This window comes from Neolamprologus multifasciatus, chromosome 14, assembly GCF_963576455.1.
Source record: "Neolamprologus multifasciatus chromosome 14, fNeoMul1.2, whole genome shotgun sequence".
In the NCBI taxonomy this organism is placed as follows: domain Eukaryota; kingdom Metazoa; phylum Chordata; class Actinopteri; order Cichliformes; family Cichlidae; genus Neolamprologus; species Neolamprologus multifasciatus.
In genome coordinates, this window is record NC_140452.1 from 7,748,861 (window position 1) to 7,771,928 (window position 23,068).

The following is a 23,068-nucleotide window of genomic DNA, read 5'->3' on the forward strand; positions in this document are numbered from 1 at the left end:
TTCAGCCGCATTCTTGATTGATTATCTTGTACTACACAGAAAAAAAACATGTCATTTGCTGAAACCAAATATCTCTTAATTTTATTGCATTGATAAGAAAATGCTCATAGTTCTTCAGTGAGCAGCCATACAAAGAAAAAAGATGGTGCAACACTGAAACAAAAACGAAAAAAACCCACCAAAACTGCAGTCTTACTACGCTCCTCTCCTCTGCTTGGCCCAGTGTAGTTGTCACTCTGCCTTTTCAGTCCATCACGTATACAAAATAAAAATGAAAAGAACTAAAAGATCATTTTTGCAGTCTGTATCAAAGCAATTATAAAAATAAAAACCTTTAAACTCAATTTTTTCTTAATTTGCAATCACATTTTCAAATTCTACAAATCAAAAAGAGCAACAAGTCCAAGCAAAGAAGTCTATGTACTGTATTGCACCCAATACAAACCAGCCTATGCCCTCTGTTGTATCCAATACAACTGTTTGTTCTGTGCAAATAAGGTTGGTCAATGCAACACCTATTGTATAAACTGGTGCATAGTCATGCTTGACATGTTCACAAGTAACATGCACAAACATAAATGTACAATTAGAACTGATTCTCAACTAAAACTCATCTGAGATGAAAAATCATGTCAGGAATATTTACACACAACACAAATAAAGAAATACCACTGGAAAGAGAAGGAAGACTTACATTTGATATGAAGATGAAATCCATCAATTCAAACTAGCTGTTTGATACTACTACACATTCAAATGATACAAAGAAAGACATTCCCTCTCTGCTTCTTTTTTTTGCTTCATAGTCAGTGTACATATTTTGGACAGTACATCACAGGGACAAAGATAACAAGTATCTGTACAATCAGTCTAGGAAGCCATTTGGAGGGACTCAAAGTTCCCAAGTACATTTACACATTAAGCAGAATACAGACAATATATAGCCGACAAGAAACACCATTCACTATTGAAATAGTGGACATTTCATACAGGCAATTCATGCTGTCAGATCCAACCATGGATTATATGAGATGCTTCACTTTTGTCTTTTCTAAAAACAGCCCAGAATAAACATTTATTCAACTTGGGGTTAACAAACATGAGAACAAGCAAGTGCTTATTTCATTGATCCCCAGACTTTTGGTATAACTGAAGTTAATCAAGAATCACTGGCAGATTCTTAATTCCATGTAAAGTTATCAGAATTAGAGTCTGAGCAGAAAGTAGACCTCGGGCTCAGACACTGAGTGGCTTGTGTTTGCAGGTGGAAGAGAGTCATCAGTATAGTATCGATCTCCATAATGGTCACCATTTCCGTAACGTAATGATGTGCAAGCTCCTTCGGGAAGTCCCCTGTCTTCCAGCTGACCAAGATAACCTGCTATGTAAGAACCAGTAGAGTGTCTGTTCGTTGGAGGATTCTGTGAGGCTGGTTTATTCCTTAATACCACCCCACCAATGCCGCCAGTGCTGTTGATGACCACCCCTGAGCGAGGTTTCAGAGCTTCTTGCTGTCTTTCGCGAGCCCGGCTATTGATGTGACGTACGCGGCTTTGACTACGGGAGGATAGGCGACGTGTTAGGGGTGGAGGGGAATCATCTATATCCCTGGACACAACAGGAGCTAAACTTGGTGCCTGTGGCTGTGACAGTGGGGATTTTGCTTGCAACTGAGGAGACTGGGGCCTATCAATGTCACTGTCATCCCCCTCCAAACTGACCAGCTTACGTAGCTGTTCGGTAAGAGGATCACAAGACTGGGACTGGAAAGTTACTCCCTCTATGGTGCCCGACTTCTTTTGCTTCCTCATATGGGGCGTGATGAAACTGCGACTAATAATGTGGTATTTGCTCTGAAAGTTGCATGATATGTCTTCAGAGGTTAAGTCTCCCAGGGATTTGGATTTGCATGGGCTGGGGGCTGTGGAGTCTATAGTATCAGACTGAGAAAGAGGTGATAAAGGCTTTAAACTAGACTGTCGTGTAGTTCTGGTTTCAGCCTGTGGCTGGTGCCTATAATTAATCTGAGAAACCTCGTGGTTCCATGACTGCTGTTGGTCAAATGATTGTGTTTGACTTTGGTTGTGTAGCTGGCTGTTCTGTGGCGCCTTAGAGGACATAATGCAGTCATAGTCCAGATGGTTGTATACTGCTTCACAGTCTGAAGAGGGGGAATAAAGGCCTCTGTCTCTACAGCTGTTTACAGATGTAGCAGATTGATCACGGAGGCTTTCTGAAGAGGAAATACCATTTTGGTAACATCCTGCTTGCTCCCTCTCCAGCTTGTCTTGATGAGACATGTTTAGGATACGATTCCCACTGTAGCTCCTCTGCTGGTAGGAAGTGCTGAAGTCTCTGGTGTGGTTAAGGGCCTCGGAATTTCTCTGAGGTATGGGGTAGCTGTTTTGACGCAGTGGACTGGGTTTAGAGGGCCTAGAGTTAAAAAGTCTATAGTGGAGGGAAGTCTGGGAGCTGTCATGATGTTCATCGTGACTGAACTGCTGATAAGAAGGTTGATTCATGAGGGAATGATGCTGTGAAAATGCAACGTGAGAGGAACGTGATGAGTACTGCTGTTGGGAATCATAATATGAAGAAGGCTGTTTTTGTAGGAAGCAGCTGGGAGTGGACTCATGGTTTTCATATATAGCCTGGCGTTTGATAGGACTCATAAGCCCAAACTCATAATGTCTTGGGGAAGTCAGCATCGTCTCCAGTGGATCCTCATCTACATTTAACTCCACTTCTGTAAAAACTTTTCCAGATGAATCGCGGGGAATGTGGTGTGTGTGTAAACTGTGACCGTTTACAGAAGAGCCTATGTACCTTTTAGAAGTATTTTGTTCTGTTTCACTCATTGGTCCTGGGGGATCAGTCACCTCTTCATACACCCTCTCCTCTATCTCATCATCTCTTTTTCTTTCCACACAATCCCAGCCTATATTATGACTGTTCCCCAGTCCCTGAACCACCTTTGCTGGAGATGACCCCAAACTGCTTGAGGGTGTGCTCTTTAAAGTGTCTGCCTGAACATGGACTGTCTGTTTCTTTAGGTTGTACACTGATACTGGCGACAAAACCTCCTCATCTAGAATCGTATAGACCTCCTCGAGCTCAGTGGTTTCTGGGCTGGAGATGAGGGCTGGTGCACGTTGGGTAGTTTTGTGAGGTGAACAGATTTCCTGATTTACATTATTTGCTTTTTGAACTGCCTTCTGGGGACGTGTGGGGTTTTTCTTGTAGGGGGAATCTGCGCTGGTTTTCAGAGGAGATCTGAACTCTTCTAGTGCTTTAGGGGTAGTAGGCCTCAAGTTTGAATGATGGGACGGGATCATATCATGAGATGTGAAACTGTTTTGGTCAACAGTGCTTTCAAACTGACCAATAAGAGCTGAAACAGAGCCACATGTGTCTTCCTCATTGCTTAAGGATACAGCATCAATAATTCTGGAAATTGTGCTGTCATGCATAGAGCTGGGGCTCTTTAAATCACAGTATCTGTTGACAGGGGAAAGAGGGGCCACAGATGAGGGGACAGGGGAGGAGGACACTGAAGGTGCAACTGTGAATGTTGTGCTGCTTAATGATGTTTCTGGTTTATCCAGTTGCATCTGGCTATTCATTGCAGGCAGTACAAGAGAGTTTTTCTCTGTTCTTGTGGAGATGATCTTGGATTTGTTGACTTCTGGCTGGTAATTCGCATAGTCTTCTTCCTTCCTCACTTCTCCAACACCAACAACCAGATAAGAAGTCTCTGACTGGTGAAATTCTTTGTTTCTGTATGTTTTAGAGGGAGAAGGGGCATTTGATTCTGTGGCAAGTGATGATTCGATGAGTAGGTCAACAGATGAAGACCTGGGCCTGTCAAAAAGGCAGGATCCTGTGGATACAGATAAATGAAATACGGGATTAATAAAGAGATGCTTATATACAATAACTGATTTTGAATACCAAGCAGACCAACACTGACAACAAATAACAATCCAGCCAATACAAGGCAACAGCAAAACACAGACAAATGGATCACCAAGTACAACTGTGAAAGGAGAAGATGGTGGAGGTTTTAAAGAAAGAAAGAATCCATGTTTGCAAAGATCAGATCAGGACTGAGATGGTCAAATGGGATAACATGGCACAGTAATATATTTCTCAGACCACTTTCCAACAAAATACACTGGGTGGACGCAATACTGGTATGTTTTTGAACGATGCAACCTTCAGACAATAGGTATTTTAGATTACCTGTAGGCATATCCTAGTCAGTTCTCTACTATAAGGAAACACACAAATGAAGATGGGACAGAAAAGGCACGTTAAGGTATTATGAAGAATAGGCTGTAGTCTGTCAGTTCACATGGGTTCACATTACTGTACATGAGTTTTGTAGCATGAAGTAAAGCAAGGGAGAGAAATCAGAAAATATTTTACATTTATTAATCTGCAAAGCAAATCAAGGCAACTCCATGTAACATTCACAAAAATATAACAGTTTAAAAATATGCTGTAGTTTAAAAACAAGGCATTAAAAAATTAAATGTTTCACATTTTGACTCTGTTGTTATTGCCACAGATTGCTGTGGCCTGATATGTGTTAGTATCCGATATTAGATCATGAATCTTACAAATATATTTAATTCAGTTAAATTTTAATTAAATAGTGCCAAGTCACAAAAACAGTCTTTTCAAGGCTCTTTATATGATGGTATTTAAACTAGAATGGTTCAATTTTCTCAGTAATTTATATAATTTCTGTATTTATTTCCATCTTTGACTGCAGGATGAATGAAAAATACCCACCAATAATAGTGTCTGCACCCATGTCATGCTGTTCTTTGTCTGGGGAGCAGATGGAAAGCTGCCCTTGCAGAAGTCTGTCTAAGGGCATGGAGATCGGCCTGTGAATAAGTGGGGCTCGAGGCTGGAGACGTTTCTCCATCCCTCCTTCCTTCCCAGACACACCCTCTCCTCCTGCAGCAGCTGCACCTGTGCCATTCTTTGGGTCTGATATTGAAGCCACTGACTCTGACAGCATCATCTTTGTCTTCTTCCGTCCCTTTGCCGGGGCACTTGCCGTGCGTCGTAGGAGGTGATCACTGATGGAGCGTTTTCGAGGACCACTGGAATTTGTGTCAACGGAGGACTTGGAAGAACGGTTAAAGAAACCTCGGATACCTCGTAGCTGATTACTCTGAGGACAAGAGCCAAACAAGAAGAAAAATGTATAAGTAATGCCTGATCAACCAGTGTGTCGATCTAAAATAATCTAAATTCATTACAACATTTCAGTTTGAAGTTAAAATGTTGATGTGGAATTTTATATAAACGATGAGAGGTTTGGCATGTACTGGATATGACCAGTTAACAACTACCTGCTTTCATGAACATTGTCTATAGATGGCACCCTTACTCCTTAGTCGCCACAGCAAACAAAATGCAAAAAGCTGTTGTTTGGTTGTGCAGACATGCTTACATTAAAAATAATTACATGTACTCTGATAAAAAGACAACAACAGGTAAAAAAAAAAAATCTGAATGAAAGCTTAATTTGTAAGTAAACTGCATGACTCAGTCAATTGAAATGTCACACACAAAAAGTCACTGAAGATAAGCCAGACTGCACATTTGCATCATGCATTGCTTTTCCATGCAGCAGCACACAGACCCTAGTAAATGGGTATACCTTATTAGATCCTAGAAAGTGCATTATGGTAAAGCTGGGGTTCAGCACTAGAGGGCTCCACTAGAAAGACAAAGTATTGAGCATTGCTTAAATGGACTGGTGTGTTGAGAAAAAAGCAATTTTCTGTTTACCTGTTTAAAGAAAAAAGTGTCACTTGATGAAAAAGGCTAACAAGGGGATTCCCCAGGCGTATAGGGCACTTACCTTCCCATAGACATCATGCACTGACATGTGCACAAAAATGGAAGCTTCAGTTAGCCCTTCCAAGTAAACGTGTCTGTAACCTGTGGTTAGAGATGAAGAGAGAAAGCATGTGAGCTAAACAGTGTGTTTAACACAGATAACAGATGTTATCAAATGATGCAGGGTGATCTTCAGGATTTCAAAAGAAATTCAAATTTAGAAAAGAAAAGGAAAGGAAAGATAAAAAAAGAAAAGAATAAAAAGATAACCTGACAAATAACTTTTTTTTCACTATATAGTTACATGAAATCATGGTTTACCTAATACAACCAGGAGATGATATATCCCTTAGCAATAGCACCATCTAATCCAAAAAGGGAAAATGATCCTAGTACTGTATTGATTCTAGCCATGAGTAACAACCTTGTCCCCTCTTATGTTTACGTCATTCATGCACAGTAAGTACAATATGTAAAACAAAGTCTTCACAAACCAGGCATCAGGCTGGTGAAAGCAACAGTCCGTTGACCAATAAAGTCCCTTCCGATCGGGTCATGGTCCCAGACAAGGAAACGCACCAATGCCACCTCAGCCATATGAAGTGTAAAGGTCAGAGTCTCCTCCCATACTGGGTTAAAACCTGAAGAAGAAACATATATATATACATATATATATACATATATGTATATATATATATATATATATATATATATATATATATATATATATATATAGATAGATAGATAGATAGATAGATAGATAGATAGATAGATAGATAGATAGATAGATAGATAGATAGATAGATAGATAGAGTAAGCTTAATTTTATTATTATTATCTATTTCATTAGTATGCCGTTAAAGCACACACCCACACACTGCAAGACTTCCGTCGAGAAAAGGTAGGATCTCATACTGATCATATAATACTGTTGAGCTCCCGGGCTTCATAACCTTTCCCAGAGGAGGCATTCTCCCTGCCCCTGCAGAGTGCTCTCATCTGTGGAGTCACGTTTGGGGTGACTCCCGAAGATCACGCCTTTTTGCTTCCATTGTTTCTGTAATTAATTAATCTGATTTTTTATCCGGGCTGTGCTTCACAGCCCAGAGTAAAATGCAACATCTGTGGCATTGTTTCATTGGTTTGCTCTGTTTTTAACAACAATGCCATTACCAGAATATGATAGAGGTGGAAAGACCTGTGACTTTATCTGCTTTTTTTGCATGCCATACTTACATTTTGTTCTATAGTATGAACACTGTAAAACACAAAATATATGCAAACAAAACTCACACATACACAAATATTCCACATTCATCCTTTTTACACAAAAGCATGTGAAACAGTTATGAGAAAATATTATATTACATAATTTATACTCGTTGTATATAGTTCGGGTTAGGTCAGTGTAGAAATGTGCAATTTTTGGTCTGTGTGTGTGTCTAACCATTGTCATCAACAACTCGGGTCTGTTCCTTGCAGCAGTCAACTGGCAAACCGATTATTTCCACTTCAACAAAAGGATCAATAATCTGATGGAGGAGAAAAAGCAATTAAATGAATTGTATTTCATTTTATGACCCTGGTTATATTAAGAAAGAGAGCAACTGGAAGATTTCTAAACAGTCAAATAATTGTCCAAATGTGTGCAATAGCATGTAAAAACAAGAGAGAGACAGAGAGGGAGAGAAGAGATGACAGATGGAGAATGTGGAGAATGTGTTTTGGTATGTTTTTACCTCTCCACGGTCCCCCAGCATGGAATCTGGCGGTTTGGGCAACTGCTGTCCGCTAATGATCTTGAGAATGAGCTGCTTCTTGGGATAAGCTGGAAGGGGATCATCACTGAATGGGTTGAAGGTGCCTAGAGGGAATAACAGACAGCAGCGCACCAACTTTGATTAATTCCAGCAGTAAATACAAAAAATATATATATATATCCATGACTTGCTTTCATGCTGCACACATTTAGTAAACCGTAAAGAAATTGTACAGACTAGAATTGCAAACTAGATCTGAAGCAAGCCTGCTAAAAAATTCATCAGTGCCTCTCTCGTGTCATGCAGCTAACTCCCAGTTGGATAGATAATTATAAAGCAAACAACGCTGTACTGTAAAATGAAATCTCTCTAATGAACTGAGGTGGGTGAAGGGAAGGATATCTCAAACTTACAGCATGTTAAAAACACAGCAGAGTTCCCAAACATTATGCTGAATTATGTAACATGATCAGAAAGTTCTTCCTCTGATTGCTCTAGCAAAACATGCACTGAAACTATCATTTTAGTTAATATCTCTTACAGTTAAATTCTTATTATGCTTTCTTCAACGAACACTGAGATAACATGTTCCAGCAAGTTTCCATTCCAACTATAATGTACAATGTAATGTATAATGTACTATAATCCTGGGACTTGGAGAAACAAGAAAAACAAATAGGTACTGATTTAATTATCAGTTAATGCTATTCACAAATAATCTTTTATAAACGCTGACCTATTTGTGAGTTTGCAGTGAGTTTGTTGCTGTACCTTTACACATTGGAGGAGGCTTGAGGACATATCCAATACCTCCATTCACCATGAACTTGGCTCTGTTCAGCTGCATCATCCTCCCCTCTGTCTGATAGTTGAGTGCAACTAAAAGAAATAATAATAATAATAATAATAATAATAATAATAGTTATTATTATTAATTTAATAAACATATCATGTTAATGGATTTTCATCTTTAGCATTTTTTTTATTATTATTTAATGCTCCAGTGGGTTAGTTAGTTAGTTAGTTAGTTAGTTAGTTAGTTAGTTAGTTAGTTAGTTTATTCTTGATCATTATCTGTAATATGAATTCTTGGTTTCAGTGGGGATTAATTTTGTGTAGGCTTTTATTATGTTTGGCCTTCCCTTCTGTGTCACTGTCACTGTTTTTTTAATTTATTATTATTTCCTGCTTTATTTCGGTAGCCTGTGTCTTGTGTGCCTAGTATTTAGTTTTACATTCCCTCTCTTGCTATCATGGATATGTTTCAGTCACCCTCCTGTGTCCACTTCGCTTGATTACCTCATGTGTGTATTAAAAAGCCTCAGTTTGCCTTAGGTCTTTGACATGTCTGTTTGTCCTGTTTATCCGCCTGAGTAGTTTCCCTGGTTGGATTTGCCATTTGCTCTGTTGGCTTCCCTTAATGAATGTTGCCTTTTGCCCGATCTGCAAGTCTGCATTTTTAAGTCCACATTATCCACTAATAATGGCAAAACGTGAATACAGATAAACTGCAATGATTTCCCAGTACAGTAAGTCTAGCCTTATATTTAGTTGAAAATAGTACAAAAATAACACATCAAATATATATATCGATCTACATATAGATAGAAAGATATATATCTATCTATCTATCTATCTATATATATATATATATATATCTATCTATCTATCTATATATATATATATATATATATATATATATATATATATATATATATATATATATGACTTCAAAGGTTGATGAAGATGTTTCAAAGGTTTCAAAGATGTATGGCCAGACAAATGACTGACTAAGCTGTTTAATCTAAAATAAAATAAATAAATAATAAACTGTTTTGAGTTGCTATTTCAACTCAAAACAGTTGAAATAGCAACATAACAACTCATAAAGGGAGCGTCCCAGAGATGGTGAGTGTTTCAAAAGCAAAGATGGGGTTCTGAAAGCCTGCATAGACAAATAGTTTAACAGTTTAAGAAAAACACCTTTAAAAAAAGTGAAATTGCAGAGTATATTGGAATTCTGTCTTCTATGGTAGTATATGATACTATAGAAATTTTAAATAATTACAGTAACAGTGTCCATTCTTTAGATGGAACTGTTTTTGTTTTGCTTAAAAGAAATTAACTGTTTTAGATCAAGAAAGATTCCTATCTCTTCACAAATAAGTACATTTCAAATTATATCAAGTGAAGGCCACCGATAAGCTGATTTGTATGTGTTCATGCATTTTTTAAGCAGTGTTAATGTATGACAGATAAATAGACTAGTTCTTATATAGCGCTTTCCTACTTTACTTGAGTACTCGAAGCACTCTATACAACATGTATGATTCACCCATGTGTCCTTTTTGTCTGTACTTTTTCTACCTAAGTGCTGTTATCTAACATTCAGACTCCGATGCATGCATCAGAGAGCAACTTGGGGTTCAGTGTCTTGCCCAAGGATACTTAGTTTCTAGCATGCAGATTAAAACAGCCAAGAATCAACAAAACAACCTTCCAGTCAGTATGTTGAACTAGGAGTATGGCATTTTTTTTTAAAAAAAGCTGTGTTTTCTAAAGCTCTCAGAGTTTTCTAGAACCTAATAAGATCTCTAATTTGTCATCTTACCCAACTGACAACCCACGTTCCAGTAGAACTGAGGGTTGAAATTGGAAGAGTCGATGCGATATGCCGAGGGATAAATTCGAGACAGCTGCCTCTGGTTAAAAGCCAGAAACTCTTCTGTTCTGTGATTCACCAGAGACTGTGCTCTGGTCTCACTGAAAGACAGAACGTCACCTGCAGTGCCTGAAGAAAAACGAGTAGTTGTTATAAGAAGTTGCCCTTAATATGAAGATTGCATTTTGCTTGTGTGTGCATATGTCATAGCTCTGGTGTTTCACCTTCATTAAGACACTCCTGTGAGGCAACAGAGTTGGTGAACACCACAAGGTTTGACAGATCTCTGCTCAGTTTCATCGTCTTCCTCTTTCTTCCACACCTGAAACAGTCGCCAGATGGACGATTTTAAAAAGAGGACAGAGATGACAAAGTGAGATCATCGAGGCAGATGGAATAAAAAGGATAGTAGTTAAGACGTGAACATTCATCCATCCATTAAAGTATTTATATGAGAAAAGCATTGCAGGATAGAAGATTGTCCACTGGAGGCAACTTGGAAACCACAGGAAAAGAGCATCAAAGGCAAAAAACTTAATAGGGACCAGAGGATATGCAGTGCAGAAGACTCACTCAGATTCCCACACACAAACAACTACACTGTCATGCAAAAAAAAGTCAGCCACTCAGACACATGCTTGCGGGAATCTGTATTGTGACAGTTCCCTGGGACATGCCTATATGAATATGCAACAGAGACTGGAAGAACAAAGAGAGACAAAGGTCTTAGTTGCAGACAGCCGCTGAACAAGGAAAACAAAGTTGGATTTCCACATTTTTTTGCCAGTGTTGACTCAAATAGAAATGGGGGGAAAACAAGACCAACATGGACATAAAACTGAAAAAGAAGTGGACTATATTCAAACTGAGGATGAAAATGGAAATACTACAATTTACTTTGGTATAATTCCTTTCAGATTCTAAATAAAACACAGTCCAAATTAGTGGCAACAATAACACTGAATTATATCATTTTAACACCCCTTCCTCTGTTATTTTTAGTACATAATGAGTCTAGAGGATAGATGGGGGACTGCAGAAATGAAAGTAAAACATTAGAATCCTGCATTATTTATTTCTCGATAATGATGTAGCAGTAATAATTACCACTTGTTACTGCAGATGAAAACAAGAATTGTAAGACCACTCGTTAGTGACAGGTAACATTGTGTGACAAATATGCAAAATATTGATATGATATAAGTGAAGGCAAAAAAACCTAGCAATACCGGAATTAGAGAAAGTCAGGAAAAGTATTTTGAATATTTTGAATTTTACTTCTGACAAATAATGTGGCATCAACAATTTTGCCAAATAAATGATCAAAGTTTCTAATTATGGTTTTGAATAAAATATCCATCTTTGACTACAAGTCAAAGATGGATATATTAACTACAAGTTAATAAGCATATGAGCTGTGGGATGGTTTATTATTATTATTATTATTATTATTATGTGATGCATTCTGTTATGGCGCCAGTTTCATGCATCCTAGACCCTTGGTATTATTGGACTTTTGTAGGAAGTCAGTAAAATCAGGGTAAGGAAGGCATAATTGCACAGCAGGGCATGCAGGCTCAACATTACAGATAAATTTGAGAAAAGTGGAAAAGGGCGACTGTTAAATACAGTCACCCAAAAAATCTTTGATGCTGGTGGTAGCTCCAGATTTGACTCCTTAAACTTTCTACATAATCTTTTCTCCACAAAAATAAAGTCTTCTCCATCAAACATACAATATTTGTTTGGAGAAGCTTCAGTGTTTTCATGGCACTACCAGTGACCTGGATTGTTTCATGCTCCCAGCAGTCAGCAAGTATCCAACCTCTCAGCTGTCAGAGATTGTCAGTATTGTGATGAAGTGGTTCAAAGGTCACCTGTTGAACTGTCCTCCAGCCTCCCTCCCGGACCTCTCCTGACCATCTTCTTCCTTGTCCATGCTTTGGCATGTCAGCCTGGATTTAGAGTGCCTCTGGATAGTGAAGAGACAGAGATATGTAAACAAACACACAATTACACTACTGTAAAGGTTTGCCCTCTAAATAAAAAGCATAAACAAAAACATATCTAATATCCATAAAGCCACCTACATTCTCACAGCACACGTTCTTTATGCCTACGAGTTGTCACTAGTGTTTTTTCAGCAAGTCCGTTTCACTGTGGCTGTTGCAGTATGTTTGAGTGTGTGATTGTGCATGCCAGTGTTTCATACATAGCATACTCAATCACTGCGAGACTTTTTTTGAATAAATTGTTTTCTGTTTTCTTAGTTTTGTTGTGCGTTTAGCTAGTCTGTTCTATCAGTGGTAAAGTGAAGTTAAGAAGAGTAATTACAGGGTTAAGGCTGCCTACCAGCAGATTACTTGCACCCATGTGTGAACAGATATATACACACACGTGGGAGGGTGCACAAAATGCAAAGAGGGAGGCATAAAGGAATGAAGAGTAGATGTGTGTGGGCAGTAGAGGAAAATGAGGAAGGTAAAAGGAAGCGAATGGCTAGCGAGAGAAATTCAGAGAGAGAAATAAGCAAAGTGAGGAATGTGGAAATGTTTAGGAAATCTTTTCAAAAACCACCACCCTCTTAAAACTGACACGAACTTGCATTAATTGCATGGTAAATTGAAATCATGCTGAAGAACTGAGAAACATTGTAATCAGTTTCACTAGATTTCTTTTACAGTCGGCCACACTCTATAGGAGAAATTTGCCATAAAGAAATTTTAAATTTGTATATGCATATTAGTATGCTTTATATCTACAATTATAATTCAAAGGTATGTGACAAAGAAAAAACTAACATAGTGGCCTAGACCATCACAAAAACGTGGATTCTATGAGTTTCCTAAGCTACCGTTAGCTGGAAGTACCGTTTTTTCCAAAGCATACTTGTTGATTTAATGTTTCGATGATGGTGGTGAAAAGCACTCTTCAAGAAGATGACGAGTTTAAAGGCCGTAACTTAGATTCACATAATTTCCATACTCATTAAAACATTCAGTAACCTCTTGTGCTCAATGGATGAGACTACTCCCATCAAGATGGAAATCTTTAATCGAAGGATAAAGGTGATTACTCATAAAACTTTGCATGCACTAGTTTATGGTGTGTGCAGGGACCGTTCTCTTTATGTAGAATTTAACATGTCAGAAACTAAGCTTAACCATTCCTCTAGTGCCAGAGTTAAAAATTCTGGGTTTTTTTTTTAATGTGTCATAAAGTGTCATTTACATTAGTATTTGCTATAAATGACTTCAAAAGAAGCTTTCAACTAAAAGAAAGCTGCAGTTGCTTCTGTTTCACTTCTTGTAAGTGATGCTTATCAGTTAGAGAGCTGTCTCTGATGATGAAATAGAGCAAACAGTGTGGCAAGGATGCACCAAATAAAAGCTCTGCTTAATGAAAACATATGTAGTCTAACATAACAGCTTTGAGGTAAGCACTACCTTCAAGAAGGCTTTAAAGTTGTGTGGTTGGCTTTTCCAAACTATTTTAAAGAAGTGTTGATAAACAATTATGTTCATTTTCAGGGTTGTTCCTAAAATGCATTGCAATATTGTAATTATTTGATGAGCTGGTATAAATTTAGTGTTAAGGTTGTGTAACACTAGGTCTTGCCTAGAAGAAGAGCTGGTCTTTTTCTTATATACAGTGAATACAACGCAGCACTAACACTGTCAGGCTTGGCGTAACACAGAGACTATAAGAAGATCCACACACAGTTACTCTCACGGTCCTGAGTCAGTGACCCAGTGTTTTATATTTTGTATTATTATATAGTCTTTGATTTCATTGCTACTTAGGTTCTAGTCTCTTGGTTACTGTTCAGTTCTCCGTGTTCCATGTTCCCTATGTCTCCTCAGTATCTAGTCTGTGTCTTTTGGATTCCTGGTTCTTAGGTTTAGTTCTGTATCTATGTTTAGTTATCTGTCTTCCCTGTCAACCATGTCCCCTTGTGAAGTCTGTGCTGTCCACACCTGTCCTGTGTTTCCTGTTTTATTTTTGATAGTCCTTGTCCTGTGTGCAGCATATCTAGATTTGCTTCCCCTTGTCTTATTATATATAATTAGTCCCAGCTGTGTTTCCCTCGTGTTTCCTATTCCCTCGTTACTCCCTCGTGTATTTAAGCCCTGTGTTTTCCTTTGCCGTTTGGCATGTCATACTTCCTCATGTACTGTGAGTCTCGCCATGTTTTTAGTTGTCCTGTGTTTTGTTCTTAGTTTTATTCTCAGGGTTTTGGTTTGTTTTTCTGTAAATTTATGTTATGAAGGCTGTTCCTCTAGCAAGAAGAACAGCTGTCGTTCTAAGTTTATTTTCCGTGCACAAGTGTCTGCATTTGGGTCCATTTCCTGACTGCTCCAGCCATACATGACAGTTACAATATCTACAGTAAAATCTGACTAGTTAACATTCTATATCTAGTTTGCTTCGTGGTTTAAAATAAAGAGAAAAACACAGTATAAATACAACAAACTGCAGCTCTGCTGTTGAGCTGATGGAGCATGTTAAATCACCACCCTGGGTGAATTCAGTCAGGCTGGCTGTTCTGACAAGAGACTCATTGATTTCAGCCGTTTAGTGCAGGCTTGCACATTTTTCCTTCATGCACAAAAACAGCATTGATTTCTTGGGGCAAGTATGGTCTGCCAATCAAATAAAACAAAATCTCATCCTACTGAATATTAGTTTCCCCTCCCAAAAAAGATCATTCGAAAGTGGTTTAATATTCTAAGTAAAATAACTGATTACAACCTAACCTGAAGCTGAACAAAGATGAATTACATTTTAGGATCCCAGATAAACAGAATAAGAAACAAGCACATAAAGCCACCTCCTTTTCTATGCTTCTTACCTTCTGTTTGAGTGTCGTGATGAACGATCTGCTTTGGGATTTCTTCAGAACCCCTCTGGAGCTCTAAAATATATATTTTAAAAAAATGCATTCAGAGGCTTTCATATTTCTGTTCACATGCACTTTTTTAGATTTGTGCATAAGAATCATTTGGTGTGAATCTTATAACAGTCACATTAGCACCCAAGTGAGTCACTTAAACCCTAAATCTCAAGAGATGCACATAAAAGACATTAGCCAGTACAGCACAATACAACTGATAAGTGGGTGGGAAAAAAAAGTACAGTAAGTAACACCTAAAAATAAATAAGTAAAAAAGTGTGGTGACAAAATGAGATGAAGGGTATCACCAGCCAACCATGAGTAGAATAAAACGAATAGGAAACCCCGATGCACAACACCCACTACATTAAAATGGCTGTCAGGAAACTGAAGCTTCTAAAAATAGCACAAGAGGCAAGCAGGGAAATTAAATATTAAGTAACACTGCAGACATTTAGTTTCTCATCACTTTCAGTCTGGTTTGACAGCCTTTGGATGAATTTGGACTACGTGGGTGGAAACATAAGATCCTTCAGACAGATGTGTGTGTCTCTGTGTTTTCATGTGTTTGGTTAGTGTGTTTGGTGCAGTAACTAGTCTGCCTCTTTATTTTCTCCATCCCCCTCCATGACTAATCCCCTGGCCTAGTTGTATCCCCTTCTTTTTTTGATTTCTTCTCTTCATCTGTTAACGAGTATAACTCTCCTCCATACTCATCCCCACGCATCGCCTTGCGGCTTTACCTGCCGCAGATTCTTCTGAAGACCCTGGTGTGTGGCTCGGAGCAAAGCTCTGATGCTGAAGCTGTCAGTGTCTTCCTTGTCTCCGATCCGAGACTCCTTTAAAAGAGAGTCCAGTTTCTTTCTGATGTGAGACTCCACCACCTGGTGGTGACCATTGCCCTAGGTGAAAGAAGAGACAAAAGGAAAATGTTTTCAGTGTGGTGTAGAGTAATGCCTTTCTGAAGCAGGAGCGCACCTTATTGCTAATGCAAAGCACCTGAAATTGCAAAACCAAACTGCTATAAATCAAACCTGTATACAGAGTGCCATATATTTGCAAGAAATAGAAGTAGAAGATGATAACTGCATATAATCACATATAATCTTGTGTATATCTGATTATCGATTTCCTTTCCACAGGTCAGAAGTGTATAAGCGATAATGATAATGAATAAACATCTCCATCTTGTATAAAACTGTACACCTGCTGAATGAATGGCTGAATGTGAATGAGTAATTTTCTCAGTGAATTATATCTGGAGCTCAGTATGTGCATCATTCCATTCAAAATGACAATAAAAATAAATATTTACAAACAGTCTGAGTAATCAAGACCATGCAAGTCACCTTTTTACAAATCCGATGCATCATTACTGTACAAAACTTACACCACACTATTATTGTAATGTTCAGCTGTGACTGCTGTGAAAGCAGACTGGTTTTATGAGCTCAATACAAAACCTCCCATCAGTGGAAACCTGCCATCTTCCGTTTTAAATTGGCAATGATTATCTGAAGTGGCATCTGCAGCCTCGTGCCTCTCAGCTAAATGTGGAATAATGGTGCCATATTTGGTTACACAACTATACCATCTGGAAGAGTCTTGTCCTCTTTTAGGCATTGTAAGGAGGACCATGGCACTATTGTATCACAATATGATGATGATTAAGAATAGCTATGAAAATAGCTCAGGGAAAACTAAAGAGCAGTTATCATAAGCTGGCATTAATGGCATTCTTGGACATATTTTCTAGCAGGCTGAGTACTAAGTGCATTTAAAGTGGGGTTTTTTTCTGTTTACTTTTGACTTGAATCTACGGCTGCTTGATTAAGCACCGGTTATTCCAAAACATTACAACAATGACGATCATTAAAACTTTGCAAGCAAAAATTATTGAAGTCATTACCTCTAGAACAACAATACCATTTAGATCTCATTATCTAACCTCTGTTTATGGTGCCTGTATGTGGCGGTTGGGATTAATTCACTGCAAACTGTTTGTTTGTTTTTTGTTTGCTTGCCTGTTTGCTTTTTGACAGGGTGTTGTTTTTCTTATTATTTTTTGTTATTAATTTTAAATTAAGATAAATAATTTATCTACATCATGATTTGACATAATTTAAGTTCATCGTTAATTAATCAATGTTACTTGACCTGGTTATTTGATTTTCATGGTACAAACAAGTGTGGCTTAGAAACCTATCTGGAGACATTTCCTACACACAGCTCAGTAATAATATGGTAACAGTGTGATAACAACGTAGAAATGAGACTGTAATAACATGGAAATGACAAGTTAATTACCAAAGCAAAATTCAACTGAAATCCAAGTAATATCTTGTATCGACAGTGGTTCTACCTGAGTAATATTACATTAATTTATTTTTTCTTATTAATGTGGAACTGAAATATGCCGTTTGCTTCATATTATAACAGTCTCATAATCATATTATCATCATATTATAATACTGTTACCAACATAATGATATTCTGTTGCTAACTGGTTTTGCCTAATAAGCATATATTGGTTTCCATATTATGGGTAATATTACTGTGGTGCAGATATTGTTGGTACAAGATAATACCTATTTAATAATATGAAATTATTTTTAGTAATCAAGTGATAATAACTTGCTATTTTCATCTTATTACCTTCTTGTTTCCACCCTATTACCCACCATTATTTTTGCACCATTATAAAAAAAAAGTGCTACGACTTCCAATTATTTCCATTGAGAATATAAGTAAATGCATTTTTTGAATTTTATATTTTTCAAGGAAGTTAGAGTAGATGCCATTTATTTACATTTCTAAATATTGTCACTAGTGTTTTGATGGAAAAACAATTGCAAAGAAAAGCTATTCTTAAAAGCAGCCAATTTTAGCTTTACAATTTTGTTTTCTTTATATTTGTGTCAGTCAAAACATTGTCTGAACGTGTTGATAATAATCATTATTATGGATCGTATATTGTGTTATTGTGCATGCTGTTAAAAAAGTGCAAACCATCAGTGACAGGGAAAGACAATAACATGAAAATAAGATGATCAAGCACACTGGAAGTGTAATCAGTCACCCAAGAACACCTTTCATTTTACTCATTTTAAGACAACTCCAATATTTCTATTTGTCATACAGATTGTTTAATGTATATATTAAGTGCATAGATACAAAAAAAGTCAAGAAATTATGACAGGATCTAACTGAAAACAAGCAGGAAGGTTTCAAGTAATGCAAAAGAACATGTCTATTTCGACATGATAATTTGAGGGTTCATGCTTCGGTGTGTGCACATCATCATTTATAGATTTATTCCTCTCTTACATTACTGCTCTTGAGCTTGAAGTCGTCCTCAATTTCATCAGCGCTGTCATCATCGGACACCTCCCCTTCTTCAGCATCAGCAGACAGATAGGCAGGCAGGCGTTTTCCCTGCATGGGGAAAAAAAACACTTCTAAGATAGTCCAAGAATAACACAGCACAATTCAATATCTCTGACTCCAGAATATATACAGGCAGATAATGAGCATCCTCCTAATTTTTGAAGATGCTTTACTAGATTCAGCAGGCAAAAATTAAAGAATACAAGCACAGAAGACAACAAAAGACACACATATGTGCAACCACATACAGTCATCTGCAGAGTCTCTGAGAAGCTTTCCGAGCACTCCTTTCAGCACACAGTGGAAGCCCATTAGTAAGCCACTCTGGAGGTGTGAGTGGGAGTTAAAATTTTCTAAGCATCTTCTTCTACTATCAATGGCATACTCTATGCTTACTGCAGTACATCACCACCCTCACTTCAGCAAGTGATACATCCCCTTTCCTTCTATCTATCTGTGACTGTCAAAAATCTTTACGCCAGTTTTCTTCATTGTCTTGTGACTGTCTGGCCTCTTCTCCTCTTGCTCTTCTGATTTATTGAGAAAGGTGAAAGCCTCTCAAACAGAGGGACAAAAAAGATGGGGGAGCAAAGGGCCTTTATAGAAAATCAATAATGCTCTTTAACTTTGCAGACATCTGACCATTTAAGACAGATCCAGGTTTTCTTTTCACAGAGAACAATACAGACCTTCTTCAACATTACAGATAAGCTGCACTATATCTCATTCTTGTATATATATAAAAAAAAAAATCCAACAAATGGTGAAAGCTTTTGTTGGACTCTCTCTTGGAGTCTCTGGGCAACTCCTACTGCACTGGTGGATAAGGATCTTGGGTCTCAGGTCTTTTTAGATCAACCACAATTTACAGATCATTTTTGCTGGTCACTTTTCCTGCATCTTGGGAGAGGCTATTGCTCTAAACAGATCAGCTTGTGAGGCTAGACATGGTAATGTTCTTAGATAAACTTGCAAGTGCAACATCCATTGTAAGGTCACTCTAAATTGTTGCTTTTATCTATATGATTACATCGACTGAAGAATATATCTGATCGCTGTGGAAGTACACCAGTTTAGTAATACACAAAAGATTTTGTGTGTTCAAAATAATTTGGTAAGTATGTTTTGTTATTGCTTGTTCACATTGAGGTGTACTGTGAACAAGCTTAAAAGAAACTTCAAAATCAATCATGTTTCATCTTTAAATGACATAATACAAAATTATCATGAAGCATACTATGGTAAGAAGCCTACTTTGGCTGCTGTTAAGATGCAAACTACAACAGTCACATGCCAACTTAAAAACTATTAAAATTACCCCAAAGGAAACATTTGTGTATACTAACCAGGCACTCTTTTATGTACATCTGTCAACTTCAAATATCTCACCAGCCAATAGTAATGCATGGATAGATTTAAGTATATGCACATGGTATATGCACATCTGCTAAAGCTGAAACCAAGCATTGCAATGTGGAAGAAAGGTGCACTTTGACCTGCTGGTTGGTGCCAAATTGGCTGGTCAGATATTTCAGAAACTGCTGATCTACTGGAATTTCCAATAAAACTATCTCTAGAGTTTACAGAGTATGGTCTGAAACACGGAAAAAATAAAATATAAAACAAGTCAATAGTAACTCATATAACAACTTTTTTGGTATGCAAAAGAGCAATTCTGAATGCATGATATGTCAAACTTGAAACAGATGGGCTACAGCCGCAGAAAATCACACCAGATGACACTCCTGTCAGCTGAGAACAGGAAACATTACACAGGCTCACCTACTGGACTAAAAATAAAAATAATAATCTAGTCTGACAGGTCTAGATTTCTCTTGGAGTATTCACATGGCAGGATCAGAATTGTAAATTGGTGTAAATATCATAAAAGCATGGATTAATGCTGCATTGTATCAATGGTTCAGGCTGCTGGTGATAGAATGGTGTGAGGAACATTTTCTTGGCACACTTTGGGCCCCTAAGTACCAACACCACAGCCTACCCGACTATTGTTAGTGACCATGTCCATCACTTTATGACCCCAGTTTACCATCTGCTGACAGGCTGCTTACAGCAGGACAAAGTGCCATGTCACAAGCCTCAAATAACTTGTTTTAAGTTCATGAAAAACTTTTTTATTATGATCTGTCATTTAAGGAAAATTGCAATATATTGAGTTTCTTGAATAAGTACAAGAAACTGTTTAGGGTTTCTCTTTTTTTTTCAATTTGGTAAATACAAATAAACAAATAAGGATGATAAACTTTGATATTTCAAAGATTTGTTGTGATGTTGTATGTGGTAGGTTGTATTATAAAATATTTTTCAATTCAACATTGCTAGTTACAATTAGTTGTCATGGTTATTTTTTTTTTTTTTTATTTTTTTTTTTTTTTTTTTTTTTTCGCCTGTCCCATTTGGTTCTTTAGCCGTCAGAATTGTTGTCTGAAGACCAACAAGGATACCCAATGGATTTATTTTGCCAAATGGATCATCATGGCATTGCCGTATTGGTCCATTTGATCGACCTTTGTTTTTATTATTTATTTTATTTTCAGTTGTTACAGACGGGACAGACATGAGTGAGGGATAGGAAAGGGAGAAAGAAAGAGGAAGGAAAAGAAAAACAGAAGGGGAGAGGGACAGTGAGAAAGGGGGGAAGAAAAAATATCTCCGGGATCACCTGTTGAGAGAAAAAGAATAGAAAACAAGCAAAAAAACAAAACAAAACAATGCAACATACTATACACAACACCATCGCATTAATCTAGCTAAGTGAAAACAGCAGTAAATACTAAATATTGAATGTTGTTGTGCAGCACGCAGGACAGACAGCGCACAATGTGCTTTGAAGTAGCAGCCAAGAAAGGTGTGATTTAAGTCTACGAATAGTGAACACCCATGTGCACACCTGTGTGGATCGGCGCGCTTGTATTCAAATGGTTTCCCCATGTAATGGTCTGCTAGAGGATGTAGAGAGCCATAGCCCCGTCCCCCAGGGCATGAAGCAGGCATGGAGGAGATCCAGGCCCCAGACATCCAGAGGCCCCAGAGTGCAAGAGCCCAAGGAGGACCACCGGAGGGGCATCCGTGCCACCTTCATGGGAAGGGCTGAGGATCCCCAGATGAGGGGTCACCCAGTAGCCACCGGGCAGAAGCTAGAGGGGGCTGCACCGGCGTGCCCGCCGGCTCTGCCGGCAGCCAGCTGTGCCAGAGTGAACCGAGCCGCAGGCACAGAGGCCGGAGGCCCGAGGGCCCCCCGCGCCCCGGAAGAGGCCTGACCGAGCAGCAGGCGCCAGGCCCCGCCAAGTAGTCACCGGGAGTGAGCTGGTACATACCTGAGCGCCCAGCCCCGGACACCAAGAACCACCAACGCACCGACCCCTGAGGGCATCAGTCACCGGCAGGGAGTGTGGTGAGGGGAGATAGGCCTCCACACTTTGGAGGGCCTTGGAGTTCCCAGAGAGGTGAAGTCTAAGACCCAACCTGACATATAGACACAGACAAACAGGCACACACAGACACAGACATGCATTCCCACCCTCATGCACACATATACAAACACTCAGCACTCACCCAACGCAGGAATAAACGTAAATGGACATGTACACACAATCACACTCCCCAAACATACTCTATATCCCGGGTCCAGGTATCCTCACCCCCAGAGATGGAAACGGCACCCAGACCCAAGAGATGTTACCCTTCCCTCCGGGGTGGAGGCAAGCAGACCGCCCCAGGCTCCGCAGCAGCAGGGAGGCCAATCGGACAGCCAGCATCTCTTCCCAGCCCCCCCGCCCCGATGGCTAGCAGAGAACAGGGGTGTGTTAAGACCCCATACCTCCCTCCTCCCGCTCAAGTGTAGTGTTGCTGCGTGTTGCTCTAAAGTGTATTTAAAACAAGGGAGAGCATGGTGCTGCTGCCAGAGAGCAGCAGGTGATAGCACGGCCCCTCCCGAGAACCCTCAATGTCTACATGGATTTAAAATTGAGAGGTGGGCACCGGCGCCAGAGGCAGGTTTGAATACACAGACCGTCTACTGGACGCCGTTAACGTGCCCACCCTCAAGGCCCTATATATATATATATATATGTGTGTGTTATGAGAGTGTAAGTAATGTGGATGTCTAAGTTGTGAGATAAAATTGAGGCACAGGTGGCCAGAAGAGGACAGAGGGGGGGGGAATGTCTCCCCTGCACCCTGGTGACACACCCGCACCCCAAAGCCCTACCTGTGTGGGTGGGTGTGGTGGAGCGTGAAGAGGGAGGCAGACGGGGATGGGGAGGAAAAGAAGGGAGGGGAGGGTGTCCCTCCCTAGGGCCAGCTCCCCCGCTGACCCCAATATGCACCCCCGTCCTCTGGTATCCACCAAGGCAAGGGAGCCCAGGCCCATCCAGACCGGGGCCTACGGCAGCAACACCGCCAAGCCCCACAGGACCCGGGGCAGCCCACTCTACCCCACCGCAGAGGAAACTGTACCCACCCCAACATTCAATCATCTCC

The 23,068-nt window shown here is 39.1% G+C and overlaps 1 protein-coding gene across 3 annotated transcripts in view; it reads right to left on the minus strand.

The window, feature by feature from the left end:
• Positions 1–54: 54 nt before the first annotated feature.
• Positions 55–23,068, minus strand: part of LOC146503469 (1-phosphatidylinositol 4,5-bisphosphate phosphodiesterase eta-1-like) — a 75,116-nt gene continuing 52,102 nt past the window's right edge. For 2 of the 3 annotated variants that reach the window (XM_085183993.1, XM_085183992.1), the window contains 14 exons: positions 18,506–18,613; positions 15,922–16,080; positions 15,137–15,199; positions 12,162–12,256; positions 10,509–10,606; positions 10,234–10,413; positions 8,394–8,501; positions 7,602–7,726; positions 7,310–7,394; positions 6,357–6,503; positions 5,885–5,964; positions 5,681–5,740; positions 4,798–5,188; positions 55–3,880 (listed from right to left, as the gene is read on the minus strand). In XM_085183993.1, the coding sequence (XP_085040119.1) occupies positions 1,206–3,880; positions 4,798–5,188; positions 5,681–5,740; positions 5,885–5,964; positions 6,357–6,503; positions 7,310–7,394; positions 7,602–7,726; positions 8,394–8,501; positions 10,234–10,413; positions 10,509–10,606; positions 12,162–12,256; positions 15,137–15,199; positions 15,922–16,080; positions 18,506–18,613 (4,374 nt within the window). In that variant the 3' untranslated portion in view covers positions 55–1,205. The remainder of the gene's footprint in view (positions 3,881–4,797; positions 5,189–5,680; positions 5,741–5,884; positions 5,965–6,356; positions 6,504–7,309; positions 7,395–7,601; positions 7,727–8,393; positions 8,502–10,233; positions 10,414–10,508; positions 10,607–12,161; positions 12,257–15,136; positions 15,200–15,921; positions 16,081–18,505; positions 18,614–23,068) is intronic. The other variant, XM_085183991.1, reaches the window with a different exon arrangement.